This window comes from Euprymna scolopes, chromosome 15, assembly GCF_053919585.1.
Source record: "Euprymna scolopes isolate OS-2025 chromosome 15, ASM5391958v1, whole genome shotgun sequence".
NCBI classification, from domain to species: domain Eukaryota; kingdom Metazoa; phylum Mollusca; class Cephalopoda; order Sepiida; family Sepiolidae; genus Euprymna; species Euprymna scolopes.
In genome coordinates this window covers 66573345-66589693 of record NC_136496.1, presented here as the reverse complement: position 1 = coordinate 66589693, position 16349 = coordinate 66573345, and the positions used below count along the sequence as shown (strand labels likewise).

Below are 16349 nucleotides of genomic sequence, written 5' to 3'. Positions count from 1 at the left end.
ACCCTTCCCTGACTTTGTATGCAACTGATGAGCCTTTTTTCTCATTGTATCAGGGGTAAAAACCTGCAATTTTGCAGGTTAATGAATAGTTGCAACTAACGAGATCGACTTCACGCAGACCACAAAATCCTGAGGAGTGAAGTCTGAGTTGCTTAACAAACAAACAGAAAGGACTGACATGAAATCAGTTTGACATGAGAGGGAAAAGACCAACTCCCTCAGAGAGACACTCAGGAAGGTTATAAAAATAGCCGAAAACAGATTTGTTGGTATTTCCTCAGTAGGGGTGTTTCACGTAACCGGCAATAACCCTTCCTATATTTCCAAAGCAGAAAGTAATGCTTGAAAGTGTGCACCTCTTAGAATCAAGCTGGACTGTACCTCATTCAAACAAAGGATCTGATGGTTCACGTCTGTTCGTAGGTTGCTAGAATGATGCCAAAGCAAACCTTGGCTGGTTGGAATAATCAATTTCATAAGCCACCACAGTCTCCATTTTACCAAGCATACATTTCCACCAATCTCAATGTTCACATATGTTGGTTGAAGAATAGTGAGTGAGGTTTATCCCAAATGGTTGAGCTATTAAAGAACAGATGATCAAATGGTGTTGTGCTAAGAGATATAAAAAGGAAATCTATCACCTGTAGAGATAGGGAAAAGTCATATAAATATACTAACTTCATGGTAATCTTTATAAGTTATAGTTTCTGTCTGTTAGTTTGTTCCTTCTGCAGTTTTGGAGATAATCCATTATAACAATACATATTCTTAAAAACTACTCAAGGTATTTTGATAAGTATATTTCACTTTGATTAAAGGGAGGCTACAAGATCATTGTGTGATCTAAATTCACGTTTGATATCTTTAAAAATGAAATATGTTTTACTTTATTTTATTTACTAGAAAATTGTAGAAATCAAAAAAAAAGTAATCATCAAAACGCTTATAAGGTCGTCAGAGATAAGAGCACAAGAATTTATTCCTGGGAAATGTCAGATGTGACTTGAGGGATCAAACGTTATCAATTTATTGGAATTAATTTCAATAAATGTAGCTCTACTTACACCTCATCCTTATCAATCAAGCAAACTGTGGGCCCACTCTAAAATTTAAATATATGGAGTTCAAAAGAAACAAAATTAGAATATAAATGATACTTATGGTGACTAGCAAAAAAATATGTGATCGGAGAGAGTTTATTTTTGCTAACATGGGAGGATTGTATTATGACAAAAATATACTACACTATATCCAAAGAAGGAGTTAGTGCTTGGGAGGATGGTGTTATAACAACAGAATAGATACTACACTGCCATCTCTCCTAAATTGAAACGCAATACAATAGGAATAATATAGTTTTTCAAACAGACAGTAACCAAATCTCTATTAACGATATTGACAATATGAACTAAAAAAAAAAAAAGAAAAGAAAAAAAAGCAATATTTTTTCCAAAAATGCTCCATACATGAGTAGAACTTTTATAAATAAAATTGTATAGATATTAATTAGAGTCTACACGGATCCACTAATGTTTCAATGTTAAAATGTCCCGTCGGAGCTCTAAAGTGATTCAATCCCAGTTAACACTGTGTCTTTCCACTGGTCAGGTATTAAAAAGGTCAAACCTAATTTAAGTTTGTTTTCTTTTTACCTGCAATAGAAGCGTGTGGCACGTTCCCTGTGTTGAGATCGATGAATGTACCGGATCCCATTGTGCACTTGACATCACCGACCACGAAACAGCAATCACCAAACATGGCGCCTTGTTGATCTGCAACCTGCAAAAATGAACAAAACATTCTGAAGCATTCTAAATGAAACTGTAGTTTCGTTTCGTCTTTTCAGTTTAAGGTCAACTTAGCTGAAGAGAAAGATTGAAGAATATTTCCATTTTACCAGGCTAGAAAAATTCTCATGCCTGCCAGCATCTTATATCTTTATAAAACCATCATTCACTCATGCATGGAGCATTGTTGTTACATCTGGGCTGGTGCACCAACCATTAGTCTTTTCGTTCAGATCAGGATGCAAATATGAATGTCTAACCTAATAGGTCTCATACTCTCTGCCAAGCTCAATGCCCTGTCACGTGTTACCACAGAGTTGCATCCCTGTGCTTCTTTTTTTATAAGTAAGGGGATCCGATGTTCCAATGAATGTTTCACACTCTTATATTTTTTATTGTCATTGAAATTGGTGAAATCACCTATTTTTCAATCAAATTGATTGCCTGCTTTAGTTGAAGACCCATCATGATGCACTGGTAGGAAGCTTCACATGCCTCTACACAGTGACTTAGTCTACATTGCACTGTAGAGAATCTATTGTTGATTTTATAAAATTATATATAATGGCTTGAATTAAAATTTAAAATGCAAAAGTCAAGTATCATGTTTCAATTCTGCTCTAAACAGGAACATTCATTTCGAATGTGCCTCTGTCATATCAAAGAACCTACTATTGATTTTATATGCCAGACTTTCGGCTTGTGTGACAATAAAATTTTTCAAATGCACTTGTGATGTTAGGCTGTATAAGGTGTTAACTTTGGTAAAAATCGCCTACTCCTTCTTTCGTTGGATTATCGATTATTAATATTTATCGAAGAAATCCTGATACAAAACTTGTATAAGAACATTGCCAGATACTAAAGTACATTTGTGTGAAAAAAAAAAAAAAAAAATCAGAGCAGTCGTTTAGGAGTCCATAGGGAACTCACTCACACGCACAGAGACAAAATTCCTTTTATATAATAGTAAAGATTTCACGGAATGTGCTCCAATGAACTTAATGCATCATCATCATCATCATGACGGGCTCCTTGCCCGGACCAATGTGACTCTTCCTCTCCAGAGTTTCCTGTCTTCCATCAGTGTCCTCAGATCTTCAGGTTCACAGTTGGCGTCGTGTGCTATTTGTTGGATGTACGTGGATCTAGGTAGTCCTCTGCTTGCGCGTCCGTGTTGTGGAGTCCATAGCAATACATCACTCACCAATTTGTGCTTGCTCCTCAGACAATGACCGGCAAATTGAACTTAATGCACTTATACGTAAATACCAAATTTTATTTTTCTCTTATTATTATTTTATTATAAAACTCACTTGCACTCAATATCACTCAATGTTGGATTTAATATAACAAAAAAAAAATCTATTTTTTAGGTGAAGATTTTCAACTCTGTGCAATACATAAACATATATATATATATATGAAAATCTTTCCAAAACTAAGGGCTCCTATTTTTAACTCCAAAATTAAAATGTTAAAGAACTACAAAGACAGGATGGTACCATTAAAACGAGCAACCTTTTATACTCCAGAATTTATTTTTCTACATAATCACCACCATTCTCAATGCACTTTTGTCAACAATGAATGATGCCTCGATCGTAAAAGTCTGGTTGCTTTATTAGTCTCACACCGTCAATATCTGCAACAGAAAGAGATGAAACTTTTAGGTTATGAATGCATAAGTTCAGTCATAATAACAATGCAATTTGCAATCCTCTCTGATCCAGTCAAGTAAAATTAAAAAAAATAGGAGGCATTACTTTTGTAACATCCTTTATCTTCTTTTTCTACTATATAAAGGAGAGCTGTCTGTGTGTGTTTGTATGCCTACTAAAATCTTTTCTCATATGCATCGTACACGCACCAACTCAGCATCGTTAGAAAGCGTGATCTCTCAGACAAATAATATCTAAAAATTAGAAAAAATGGTCAATTATTTTGTGTAGAAATTGCGTTTTATTTTAAGTGGGGTGGGTACCTAAAATCATCTCTTTCTAAACGATTTCAACATCTGCACATGCGTCAATCATTGTTCTCTGAATTAATTTAAATACAAGAATTTACGACATGATTTCATAATCAGCACTCTGGCTGAATGGATTAGAAGGTTGTCTCATAACCATTAGTTTGGAGGTTTGCGCACGCCTGCTGTTGGATGTTTTCTTTTTTTTTTTTTTTTTTGCATTTAAACAGGGTTGTTTTGTAATTTGTACTATTTACTGGGAATTTTTTTACCGGCAGCTAATTATATTAAAACAAAAAACAATTTCCTTATTGTGATTTTTTTATCAGCGGTTTAAATAAACTGAGGGTTAGATTTTTATTTCAAAGAAACAACAATTCCAATCCACTTACTATTCTTTATTTAAAAAAAAAAAAAAAAAAAAAAAACTTTTTCCATTTTCCTTTTTTTTTAACAGTTTAAAACTTCTAAAATTCATTTTATTGCATACGACAATTTGGATGCAAAAAAAAAAAAAAAAAAAAAAAAAAACATAAATAACAACAAAAAAAAGAAAAAAGCTGATGAATTGTAGAGTGATATGTTTTGAAGTGGACCAACTAAATATTTACCTTTTAAGCATTCGGATTTATTTTGAATGAATATCATATTTAAGTAGTTTTTATTTTACATTTTCTAACAATTTTGTAAGTTTTAATTTTTTTTTCATTTATTTATATCTAGAACTTTATCCCATGCTAACATTTTATCTGTTTTTATTTTTACTTTATTTTACAAATTTGGTTTTCGGTTTCAATCACGTTTTTTTCCTTGTTTTTTTTTTTTTTTTTGTTTTTGTTTTTTCATACATTAAAATATCATACTTCAGCAGATTTTACAACCGATCCCAAAAAAACTGCCCACAATTTTATATTTTATTTTTCTGGATAAATTAAAATATTATATTTAAGCGTTTTCACAACTGGACAATGCCTCCCACCCACCCCCGGCATGCTCAGAATTAATTATATTTAAGCAGATTTTACACCGGACAACAACCCCTCCCCCTCACGATTATTATTTTTTTCTAACAACCAGAAAACGCATCCCTGCCCATGTTGTCACAAATATTTTTACCCTCCACCCATCACAATTCCCCCCCCCCATGTTGTCACAATTTTTTTTACGATCAAGCAACGCCCCCACTAGTGTGTGTGTGTGTGTGTGTGTGTGTGTATATATATATATATATATATATGAATGAAACATTGAATGCAATTAATGTATTAGACTTACATCAGCAGTTATTGGGATGGGAGCTCCAACAATTTCAGGATCACAAGTTCCAAAGAAACCACTGTAAAAAAAAATATATATATATATATATAAAGAACAAATTTTGGAATGAATTTCTGATTGAAAGTTTTATCATGTACATGTTTCAGATTATTATCCTCATCTTAATTGTTATCATTTTCACAACGTTTCGGCCATTGTACATTTCTTCAGATGACTTTCATCATATTTAACTTGATGTCCGTTTGACATGTTGGCATGTATTGAAAGGCTTTTAGAAATTGTGTACCAAACTAACCTATCTCTGGCCAAGTCTTTATTTGTTCCCCTTTCTCTCATATCATTTCCTTCCACATTTTCATTGGCTTTCTTTTGCCAACCGACTTTGCTACCTCAACTGTTCTATATCTATGAACCCAAGAACTCTCATGTATTCATTCAACGTGACCATGTCATTGGAGTTTTCTGTCCTACACACATTTCCCTGTACTATCCAGATTTAATCTACCTCTAAGGTCATCAGATCTAATGCTATCTTTAAGACTCATATTACACATCTGTAATATTATTCGTATATCATTTCTCTCCCTGCAACCCATGCCCGATTGTTAATAACTTTCTTAAGCCATCAAATACTTCTATTATCCAACATTTACATTTGTCACATGAAAGAAATGTTCACATTGATCGACCTATTGGAACAATTTGTGCACAATAAAATGTGTTGTTCCTCATGAATTGCAAAAGTCTTTGATTATGAATTTTTGAAAATACTGGAATCTTAATTATAAAAAACTAGAACAATTTGTGAAAGCTTGAAAAAATTTTTTTAATGTTGCTATACATTCAACAGCTTTTAGAAATGTATTTCCAAACCAACCTATCTCTGACCAGGTCTTTACTTATGTCTCTTTCTTTTATCCATCCTTATCACTTCCTCCCATGTTTTTCTTGACTTTCCCTCGTGAATTGATTCTGTTATCTCAATTATTCTACATCTACTAACCCCCAAATTCTCATCCATTCTTTTAAATCAGCGTCTCCTGTTCTGCTGCGCACATCTGTTCATACTGTCCAGATTTAATCTTCCTCTGAATTAATCAGATCTAAGACTCACATTACACATCCATTATATCATTTTTATATCACTTCTCCCCATGCAACGCATGTCCTCAACCCTTATTGGCTAGATTTTACTTCCATACATCATCACACTGCATACACATGCCTTGGTCGAGAGTGCTAATGCTTTGTTGGTTAATAATGGCAGAAATTCCCTGAACTTATGCCATCCACACCTTCAGTGGATGAAATAAAGGGTTCAGTTTAAAAAAAAAAATTGCCAAGAGATGATCAAATTCGACACAAATCATCTGAAGAAGGCTAGAGAGTACATCTGTTGAATGTTATGAAACAACAACTGAGATGAGAAAAAAACGCCTGAAAGTTGTAAATTATTTAATAAAATTTTAAATAAATTGAAAAAAAAAATACCAAAAATTAAAATGGATGCAGAATTTTGAAATTTGCATACATGATTTTTTTTCCTTTATTATTATCATCAGATATTATTAAGATTATATTATGCCTCTTTGCTCTTAAAAATAAATTTGCATACATGATTATTGAAGTGAGATGGGCACAGATTCACCTTTATTATATAGATTAAAATCGACGCAAAATTTGAAAACATTTTAAATTAATATTTTTGGAAAAGAAATCTTTAAAAATATTTTGATGAACTAAAAATACTTTTTGAAAGAATGTTGATAGATTTTTGGAGTTGATTCAACTATTTGTTATTGGACCAAAATATTTGCTGGAAAAATGATTGAATCATCCTAAAACTTCAAAAAGTAACCACCAATTCCTGATGCAATACTCTACCTGTATAAGAGTCAGATACATTCGAAGATGGAGTATTGTTTTAGAGAAGTGTTACCTAGAGCACTCTTTCTTGTCTTAAAAAAGTAGAAAACTGACTTTACAATCTAGTGGGAGATGATTTCTTCTTATATGATTCTAGCTTGAATTGTCAGCTTTGATGATTGGTGCATTTTTCACATAATTTATTAGAAAATATAAAACTGCATATAGGATTGACTTCATAATATTTTACTACATTTGTTCTTCATCATTCTGGCAAGATTTATTTTTGAGAATGAGTCAAGGATTGATAGCTTTTCTTGACTCTTCAAAATATTACACTTTGAAGAAGCTAATAAACGTCTAGTTTAATTGTTTTATGTTAGTGGTTCCCACCATTTTTTTTTTTTTTTTTTTTACATTGGTGGCATGCTATTGAATAGTGTGTTTAATTTTCACGGTACACCTATCACAAAAAAAAAAAATTATTTTCTACTTATAAAGCCATTTGATTTGAGCAGAGTCATGATTAAGAAATTGAATGTCTTTATTAAACAAAATTAAAAATTAAATGGTTTCTAGCTATTATCTCTTTGCAGCACACCAGTAATCATTCTTCTGTGTACACTAATGTACCACAGCACAATAGTTGGGAACCACTGTTTTAAAAAGAGTTACATTTCAAAGCATAAGCATTCACAAGTGAAAACACTTGATAAATCATTATATGAGAGAGAGAGAGAGAGAGAGAGAAAGAGAGAGAGAGAGAGAGAGAGAATACCTTGTATCTTTTATTTCTGGAAATATTGACATTGGAATATCCATCAGTTTACATACCACAGCACTCCATTCCATCTGGAATCAAAATTAAAAAACAAACAAAATCTCAATTCAAATTTTATATGATGAAAGAAAAAAAATATCTCGTTTAAATTAAATCTTCATTCTATCTACCAATTATAATTTATGGTTGAACTACAAGATTTATCTATTAGTAAATATAAAGTCTTTAAAAGAATTGAGCTCTCTAGGCAGTCAGTAATGTGAATGTGAAAGAAATGTTTGTCAAATTTTTCACAATCATAAACACTGCTTCAGTTTTAGCTAGTTTTACTAGAAAATATTGTCCATGTGCTTACTGCTATCGTGCATGTGTTTATTGTTATTGTGCAGGCGTTTAATGTTATTGTGCAGGCGTTTAATGCTATTGTGCAGGTGTTTAATGCTATTGTGCAGGTGTTTATTGTTACTATGCATGTGATTACTTCTATTATGCATGTGTTTGTAGTAGTCCACGCATTTACTGCTATTGTCCATATGTTTAATGTTATCGTCATGTGTTTAATGCTACTGTCTATGTGTTTACTGCATTTCAAACATTATTAAACAGCTGATACTATTACAATTCAATAATTTTTGTTGTCAAATCATTTTTCCTCCTTTCAATTTCTTTTATTTATTTCATCCATTTCATTATTTTAGATATTTTATACAATTTCTTGTACTCTTATTCATTTACCCACACAATGTCAAATAAATCTTCTAGTATATCTATTTATACTAAATACTAGCAGGGCTACCCGGCGTTGCTCGGGACCGTATAAACAATGAAAAAACAAAAGCAGATATTGAACATATGTTTTATTCTTAGGGGAGAGGAATCTTTCATCTCTATGTATTATTTGTTTTATCTACCCCCGGACTGGTATTGTTCATGTTTTATCCCTAGCATAGGTAATTTACAGCATGTATATGAAATTGTTTTACCTTAGGGAGAAGAGAACAGGTAATATACAACATAATGTGTCTATATTACATCCCTGGCAACGCCTAGAAACCAGCTAGAACATGTATTTCAGTCAATGTTTATTACATCCTGGGCTATGCCGGGAAACCAGCTAATCTCTATTTAGTGACTTGACCACCAAAATACCTCCCTAAGTGTGTCCTTTCTTTTGAACTTATTAGATATATGTATCTAGAAATGTGTGTGAAATTTTGTTGAATGCATTGTTCACTATGATTTTCTTATTGTTCTACACAATATCAACTGCAGCGAAATAAAACAGTAAACTTAGTGTAGTGTTAGAATAAAGAGCAAAGGAAAAAATTAGAATCATATTCTGTAATTGCAAATCTAAATTTGCTAGCGTGTACCAGTATTTGCCAGGTTGTGGAAATTTGGAATTTATAACGTATGTAGTGGCCTTTTCCTAGATACCTATTGCTAAAAATTATACTTTCATTTTGTTAGAAAAATCTCTCTTCGGATGCCCTGCATCATCCAAAATAAAAACAAATATTTTTATAATTGTTTCAGTACATTGCTACACATTGTGAAATTTGTTGACGTTTGTAAAAAAAAATCATGAATGTGCTTATATTCCAAAAAAGAAAATATCAGTGCACAGTATTGAAAGTGTTCGAGATTCAAAAGTCTGTAACATTTCTACTAACTTCATAAGATGTCATGTGAGAAACTGAATTGAATATCAAGACATTATCTGAAGCGTTTTTATTTTGGTATAACGTATGTGTTTACAGTGAACCGTAACTTTTAATAAACAGCTTGGTATGCAATGACATAGGCTAAGAATCTTAGACAAAATATATATAAATTGGAAAAATGTGTGAACAAATGAAAAAAAAAATGATCCGCTCCACTTGATGACATCAAGCACAGTAATATTTTAGTGAAGAAAATATGAAATTGATGTTCAGTGATTAGTTTGGATGAATGAGAAAATGTAATTGTTTGATGCATAAAAAATAACTCATTTGCTGTATTTGATATTAAGCAGCAAAATATAGTGATTTGAATATTAAGGAAAACATCAAATCAGATTATGTAAAAAAAAAAGATGAAATTAGAAAATATATATTTTCTGTTTATGAGTTTTGCCAATCAAAATTTTGTGGCAGAAATTGGGTGATTACCATGCAATTTTATTTTGATAAAATTCTTAAATTATTTCAATGTTTATTATAATTTCTTAGTAGTGACTTGTTATCATCAAAATCCGCCCCAAAGAGTGTCCTTTCTTTTATTAGGTATCAGAATAGGTATCCAGATTTCTACTTCTATACAAATGTGATATTTCGGATCTGTAGATAAACAATTTGTTGCATATATAAGCTGAGAATTGTTCTCTCTCATTCTCTCTCTCACACACCCACACATTCTCACTTTTATAGATATAATAGATAAATTATGCTAGATATATTTCCATATGTCTGAATAATCTATATACAAATTTTCAAATCTGTAGATAAAAAATTTGTTGAGTATATAGGTTGAGAATTGTTCTCTCTCTCTCTCTCTCCTCTCACACATGCTCACTTTTATAGATATAATAGATAGATTATGCTAGATATATTTCCATATGTCTGAATACACTATATAAAAATTTTCTAATCTGTAGATAAAAATTTGTTGAATATAAAGGGTGAGAATTGTTCTTACTCTCTCTCTCTCTCTCACACACAGACATATTCTCACTTTTATAGACATAATAGATAGATTATGCTAGATATATTTCCATATGTCTGAATACCTTATATACCAATTTTCAAATCTGTAGATAAAAAATTTGTTGAATATATAGGTTGAGAATTGTTCTCTCGCTCTGTCTCTCTCTCTCTTGCTACCTCACACACACACACACGCAAACATTCTCACTTTTATAGATATAATAGATAGATTATGCTAGATATATTTCCATATGTCTGAATACCCTATATACAAATTATCTAATCTGTAGATAAAAAATTTGTTGAGTATATAGGTTGAGAATTGCTCTCTCTCTCACAGACACACACATTTTCACTTTTGTAGATATAATAGATAGATTATGCTAGATATATTTCCATATGTATGAATACCCTTTATAACAAATTTAAAATCTGTAGATAAAAAATTTGTTGAATATATAGGTTAAGAATTGTTCTCTCTCTCTCTCTCTCTATCTCACACACACCCACACACACAAACATTCTGACTTTTATAGATATAATAGATAGATTATGCTAGATATATTCCATATGTCTGGATACCCTATATACAAATTTTCTAATCTGTAGATAAAAAATTTGTTGAATATTTTCAACCCTTATCCTCGAGTGGCGTCTGGGCCTTGATAAGTAGTAATGCGTATTTAGCAAAATATAAATATATATATATATAACAAATTTACTGAATTTCCATTACTAACGATTACTGTATTGTCCAATTGACTACTGCGCTTTTCAACCCTTATCCTCGAGTGGCCTCTGGGCCTTGAGAAGTAGTAATTACTAACGATTACTATATTGACCAATTGACTACTGCACTTTTTAACCCTTATCCTCGGGTGGCCTCTGGGCCTTATTGTCCAATTGACTACTGTGGACTTTTTAACTCTTATGCTCGAGTGGCCTCTGGGCCTTGATAAGTGGAAATGACTAAGTAACAAAAAATAGGTATATAACAAATTTACTGAATTTCCATTACTAACGATTACTATATTGTCCAATTGACTACTGTGCACTTTTCAATCCTTATCCTCGAGTGGCCTCTGGGCCTTGATAAATGGTAATGCGTATGTAACAAAATATACATATATATAACAAATTTACTGAATTTCCATTACTAACGATTACTATATTGTCCAATTGACTACTGCACTTTTAAACGCTTATCCTCGAGTGGCCTCTGGGCCTTGATAAGTGGTAATACCATCGAGTGGCCTCTGGGCCTTAATAAGTGGTTGTGCCTAAGTAACAAAAAATAGGTATATTACAAATATCCCGCATTTCCATTACAACCGACTACTACGGTGCACTTTTCAATCCTTATCCTCGAGTGGCCTGTGGGCTTTGATAAGTGGTAATGCGTATTTAACAAAATATTAATATATATATAACAAATTTACTGAATTTCCATTACTAACAATTACTATATTTTGTCCAATTGACTACTGCACTTTTCAACACTTATCCTCTAGTGGCCTCTGGGCCTTGATAAGTGGTAATGCCTATATAAACAAACTATAAATATATATATAACAAATTTCCCGACTTTCCATTACTAAGTATTACTATGTTGTCCAATTAACTACTGCCATTTTCAACCCTTATCCTCGGGTGGCCTCTGGGCCTTATTGTCCAATTGACTACTGTGCACATTTAACTCTTATCCTCGAGATGTATCTGGGCCTTGATAAGTGGAAATGCCTAAGTAACAAAAAAATAGATATATAACAAATTTCCCGAATTTGACTACTGTGCACTTTTCAACTCTTATCCTCGAGTGGCCTCTGGGCCTTGATAAGTGGTCATATATATTTTTTACAAAATAACAAAATAGGTTGGAGTCGCTGAATAACTCATCCTCCCGTTAAAGCGGTTCCATCCTCTTTCCCCAATTTGACTACTGTGCACTTTTCAACTCTCGTCCTCGAGTGGACTATGGGCCTTGATAAGTGGTAATACATATTTTATGAAAAATATATCTATATATATATATATATATATATATATATATATATATATATATATATATATATATATATATAACAAAATAGGTTGGAGTTGCTGAATAACTCATCCTCCTGTTAAAGCGGTTCCATCCTCTTTCCCAAATTTGACTACTGTGGACTTTTTAACTCTCATCCTCGAGTGGCCTATGGGCCTTGATAAGTGGTAATACATATTTTTTTATAAATATATATATATATATACCAAAACAGGTGTGAGTCGCTGAATAATTCATCCTCCTATTAAAGCGATTAAATCCTCTTTCCCAAATTTGACTACTGTGGACTTTTAAACTCTCATCCTCGTGTGGCCTCTGGGCCTTGATAAGTGGTAAAATATAGTTTGTACAAAAAAAAAAATATATATATATATATATATATATATATAACAAAATAGGTTGGAGTGGCTGAATAACTCATCCTCCCGTTAAAGAGGTTCCATCCTCTTTCCCGAATTTGACTACTGTCCACTTTTCAACTCTCATCCTCGAGTAGCCTATGGGACTTGATAAGTGGTAATATATATTTTTTAGTAAATATAGATATAAATATATATATAACAAAATAGGTTGGAGTCGCTGAATAACTCATCCTCCCGTTAAAACTGTTCCATCCTCTTTCCCGAATTTGATTACTGTGCACTTTTCAACTCTTATCCTCGAGTAGCCTATGGGCCTTGATAAGTGGTAATATATTTTTGTTATAAATATAGATATATATATATATATATAAAAAATAGGTTGGAGTCGCTGAATAACTCATCCTCCCGTTAAAGCGGTTCCATCCTCTTTCCCGAATTTTACTACTATGCACTTTTCAACTCTCATCCTCGAGTGGCCTATTGTCCTTGATAAGTGGTAATATATATTTTTTAATAAAAGTATATATATATATATATATAACAAAATAGGTTGGAGTCGCTGAATAACTCATCCTCTCGTTAAAGCGGTTCCATCCTCTTTACCGTATTTTTTATACAGTGCACTATTCAACTCTCATCCTCGAGTGGCCTATTGTCCTTGATAAGTGGTAATATATATTTTTTAATAAATATAGATATAAATATATATATAAAAAAATAGGTTGGAGTCGCTGAATAACTCATCCTCCCGTGAAAGCGGTTCCATCCTCTTTCCCGAATTTGACTACTGTGCACTTTTCAACTCTAATCCTCGAGTGTCCTATGGGCCTTGATAAGTAGTAATATATATTTTTTACAAAATATATACATACATATATATAACAAAATAGGTTGGAGTCACTGAATAATTCATCCTCCTCTTAAAGCGGTTCCATCATCTTTCCCAGTTTGACTGCTGTGCACTTTTCAACTCTAATCCTCGAGTGTCCTATGGGCCTTGATAAGTAGTAATATATATTTTTTACAAAATATATACATACATATATATAACAAAATAGGTTGGAGTCACTGAATAATTCATCCTCCTCTTAAAGCGGTTCCATCATCTTTGCCGAATTTGACTACTGTGCACTTTTAAACTCTCATCCTCGTGTGGCCTATGGGCCTTGATAAGTGGTAATATATATTTAAAAATAAATATAGATATAAATATATATATACCAAAATAGGTTGGAGTCGCTGAATATCTCATCCTCCCGTTAAAGCGGTTCCATCCTCTTTCCCAGATTTGACTACTGTGCACTTTTCAACTCTAATCCTCGAGTGTCCTATGGGCCTTGATAAGTAGTAATATATATTTTTTACAAAATATATACATACATATATGTAACAAAATAGGTTGGAGTCACTGAATAATTCATCCTCCTCTTAAAGCGGTTCCATCATCTTTCCCAGTTTGACTGCTGTGCACTTTTCAACTCTAATCCTCGAGTGTCCTATGGGCCTTGATAAGTAGTAATATATATTTTTTACAAAATATATACATACATATATGTAACAAAATAGGTTGGAGTCACTGAATAATTCATCCTCCTCTTAAAGCGGTTCCATCATCTTTGCCGAATTTGACTACTGTGCACTTTTAAACTCTCATCCTCGAGTGGCCTATAGGCCTTGATAAGTGGTAATATATAGTTTGTACAATATATATATATATATATATATATATATATATATATATATATATATATATTACAAAATAGGTTGGTGTCGCTGAATAACTCATGCTCCCGTTAAAGTTGTTCCATCCTCTTTCCCAAATGTGACTACTGTGACCTTTTGAACTGTCATCCTCGAGTTGCCTATTGGCCTTGATAAGTGCTAATATAGAGAGAAGAGAAACGGGGTGAGAGAGAGAGAAGATAAAGAGGGCGAGAGAGAGACAGAAGAGAATGAGGGGAGAGAGAGAGAGAAGAGAAAGACGGTGTGAGAGAGAGAAGAGAAAGGGGGTGAGAGAGAGAGAAGAGAAAGAGGTAGACAGGGAGAGAGAAGAGGGTAAGAGTGAGTTGAGAATGAGGGTGAAAGAGAGAGAGAGAAGAGAAAGAGGGTGAGAGAGAGAGAAAAGAAAGACGGCGAGAGAGAGAGAAAAGAGAAGAGAAGAGAAAGAGGGTAAGAGAGAGAGAAGAGGGTGAGAGAGAGAAGAGAAAGAGGTAGAGAGAGAAGAGGGTGAGAGAGAGCAGAGAAGAGGGTGAGAGAGAGCAGAGAAAGAGGGTGAGAGAGAGCAGAGAAAGAGGGTGAGAGAGAAAGAGGGTGAGAGAAGTGAAAGAGGTAGAGAGAGAAGAGGGTAAGAGAGAAAGAGGGTGAGAGAGAGAAGAGGGTGAGAGAGAGAGAGGTAGTGAGAGAGAGAGATAAGAGAAAGAGGTAGAGAGAGAGAGAAGAGGGTAAGACAGAGAGAGAGAGAGAGAGGGGTAGTGAGAGAGAGAGATAAGAGAAAGAGGTAGAGAGAGAGAGAGAAGAGGGTGAGGGAGAAAGAAGAGGGTGAGAGAGAGCAGAGGTAGAGAGAGAGAGAGAAGAGAAATAGGTAGAGAGAGAGAGATGAAGGTGAGAGAGAGAGCAGGGAAAGAGGGTGATAGAGAAGAGAAAGAGGTAGAGAGAGAGAGAGAGAGAAGGGTGAGAGAGAGCAGAAAAAGAGGGTGAGAGAGAGAGAAAGAGGGTCAGAGAGAGAGAGAAGAGAAAAAGGTGTACACAGAGAGTGAGAGAGAGAAGAGGGTAAGAGAGAGAGAGAGAAGAGGTTGAGAGAGAGAGAGAGATAAGAGAAAGAGGTAGAGAGAGAGAAGCGGGTGAGAGAGAGAGAAGAGGGTGCGAGAGAGAAGAGAAAGAGGTAGAGAGAGAGAAGCGGGTGAGAGAGAGAGAAGAGGGTGCGAGAGAGAAGAGAAAGAGGTAGAGAGAGAGAAGCGGGTGAGAGAGAGAGAAGAGGGTGCGAGAGAGAAGAGAAAAAGGTAGAGAGAGAGAAGAGGGTGAGAGAGAGAGAAAGAGGATGAGAGAGAGAAGAGAAAGAGAGAGAGAGAAGAGGGTGATAGAGAAAGAGAGTGAGAGAGAGAAGAGAAAGAGAGAGAGAGAGAAAGAGGGTGAGAGAAGAGGGTAAATGTGCATCTTTTTTTATAGTAGGTAATGCTTGGGAGACTGTGCACATTGCCTCCTCCCCCCTCCCCCCTACAAAAGCGGTTCCATTCATAAGAAAACAAACTCGTATAAAAGTAATTTTCGTGTATTTAAGCGGCCTCATACTGATAGCCACCCCCCCTTCCAGAGAGAGAGAAATATGGTGATAGAGAGAGTTAGGAAAGGTGTAGAGATAGAAGAGAGTGAGAGAGAGAGAGAAAGACGGCGAGAGAGAGAGAGAAAGACGGCGAGAGAGAGAAGAAAAACAGGGCGAGAGAGAGAGAGAAGATAAGAGAAGGGAAAGAGGGTGAGAGAGAGAGTAGATAAAGAGGGTGAGAGTGAGAAAGAGAAGAGAAAGAGGTCTAGAGAGAGAGAGAGAGAAGAGAGTGAGAGAGAGAGAGAAATATGGTGAT

At 33.9% G+C, this 16349-nt stretch overlaps 1 protein-coding gene across 11 annotated transcripts in view; it reads right to left on the bottom strand.

Moving 5' to 3' along the window:
* The window catches only part of LOC145293856 (glycerol kinase 5-like), a 420415-nt gene that overhangs the window by 32476 nt on the left and 371590 nt on the right, over nucleotides 1–16349 (bottom strand). For all 11 annotated transcript variants that reach the window (XM_080140555.1, XM_080140557.1, XM_080140563.1 and 8 more), the window contains 3 exons: nucleotides 7682–7755; nucleotides 5035–5095; nucleotides 1656–1782 (listed from right to left, as the gene is read on the bottom strand). In XM_080140555.1, coding sequence (XP_079996681.1) covers nucleotides 1656–1782; nucleotides 5035–5095; nucleotides 7682–7755 — 262 coding nt within the window. The remainder of the gene's footprint in view (nucleotides 1–1655; nucleotides 1783–5034; nucleotides 5096–7681; nucleotides 7756–16349) is intronic.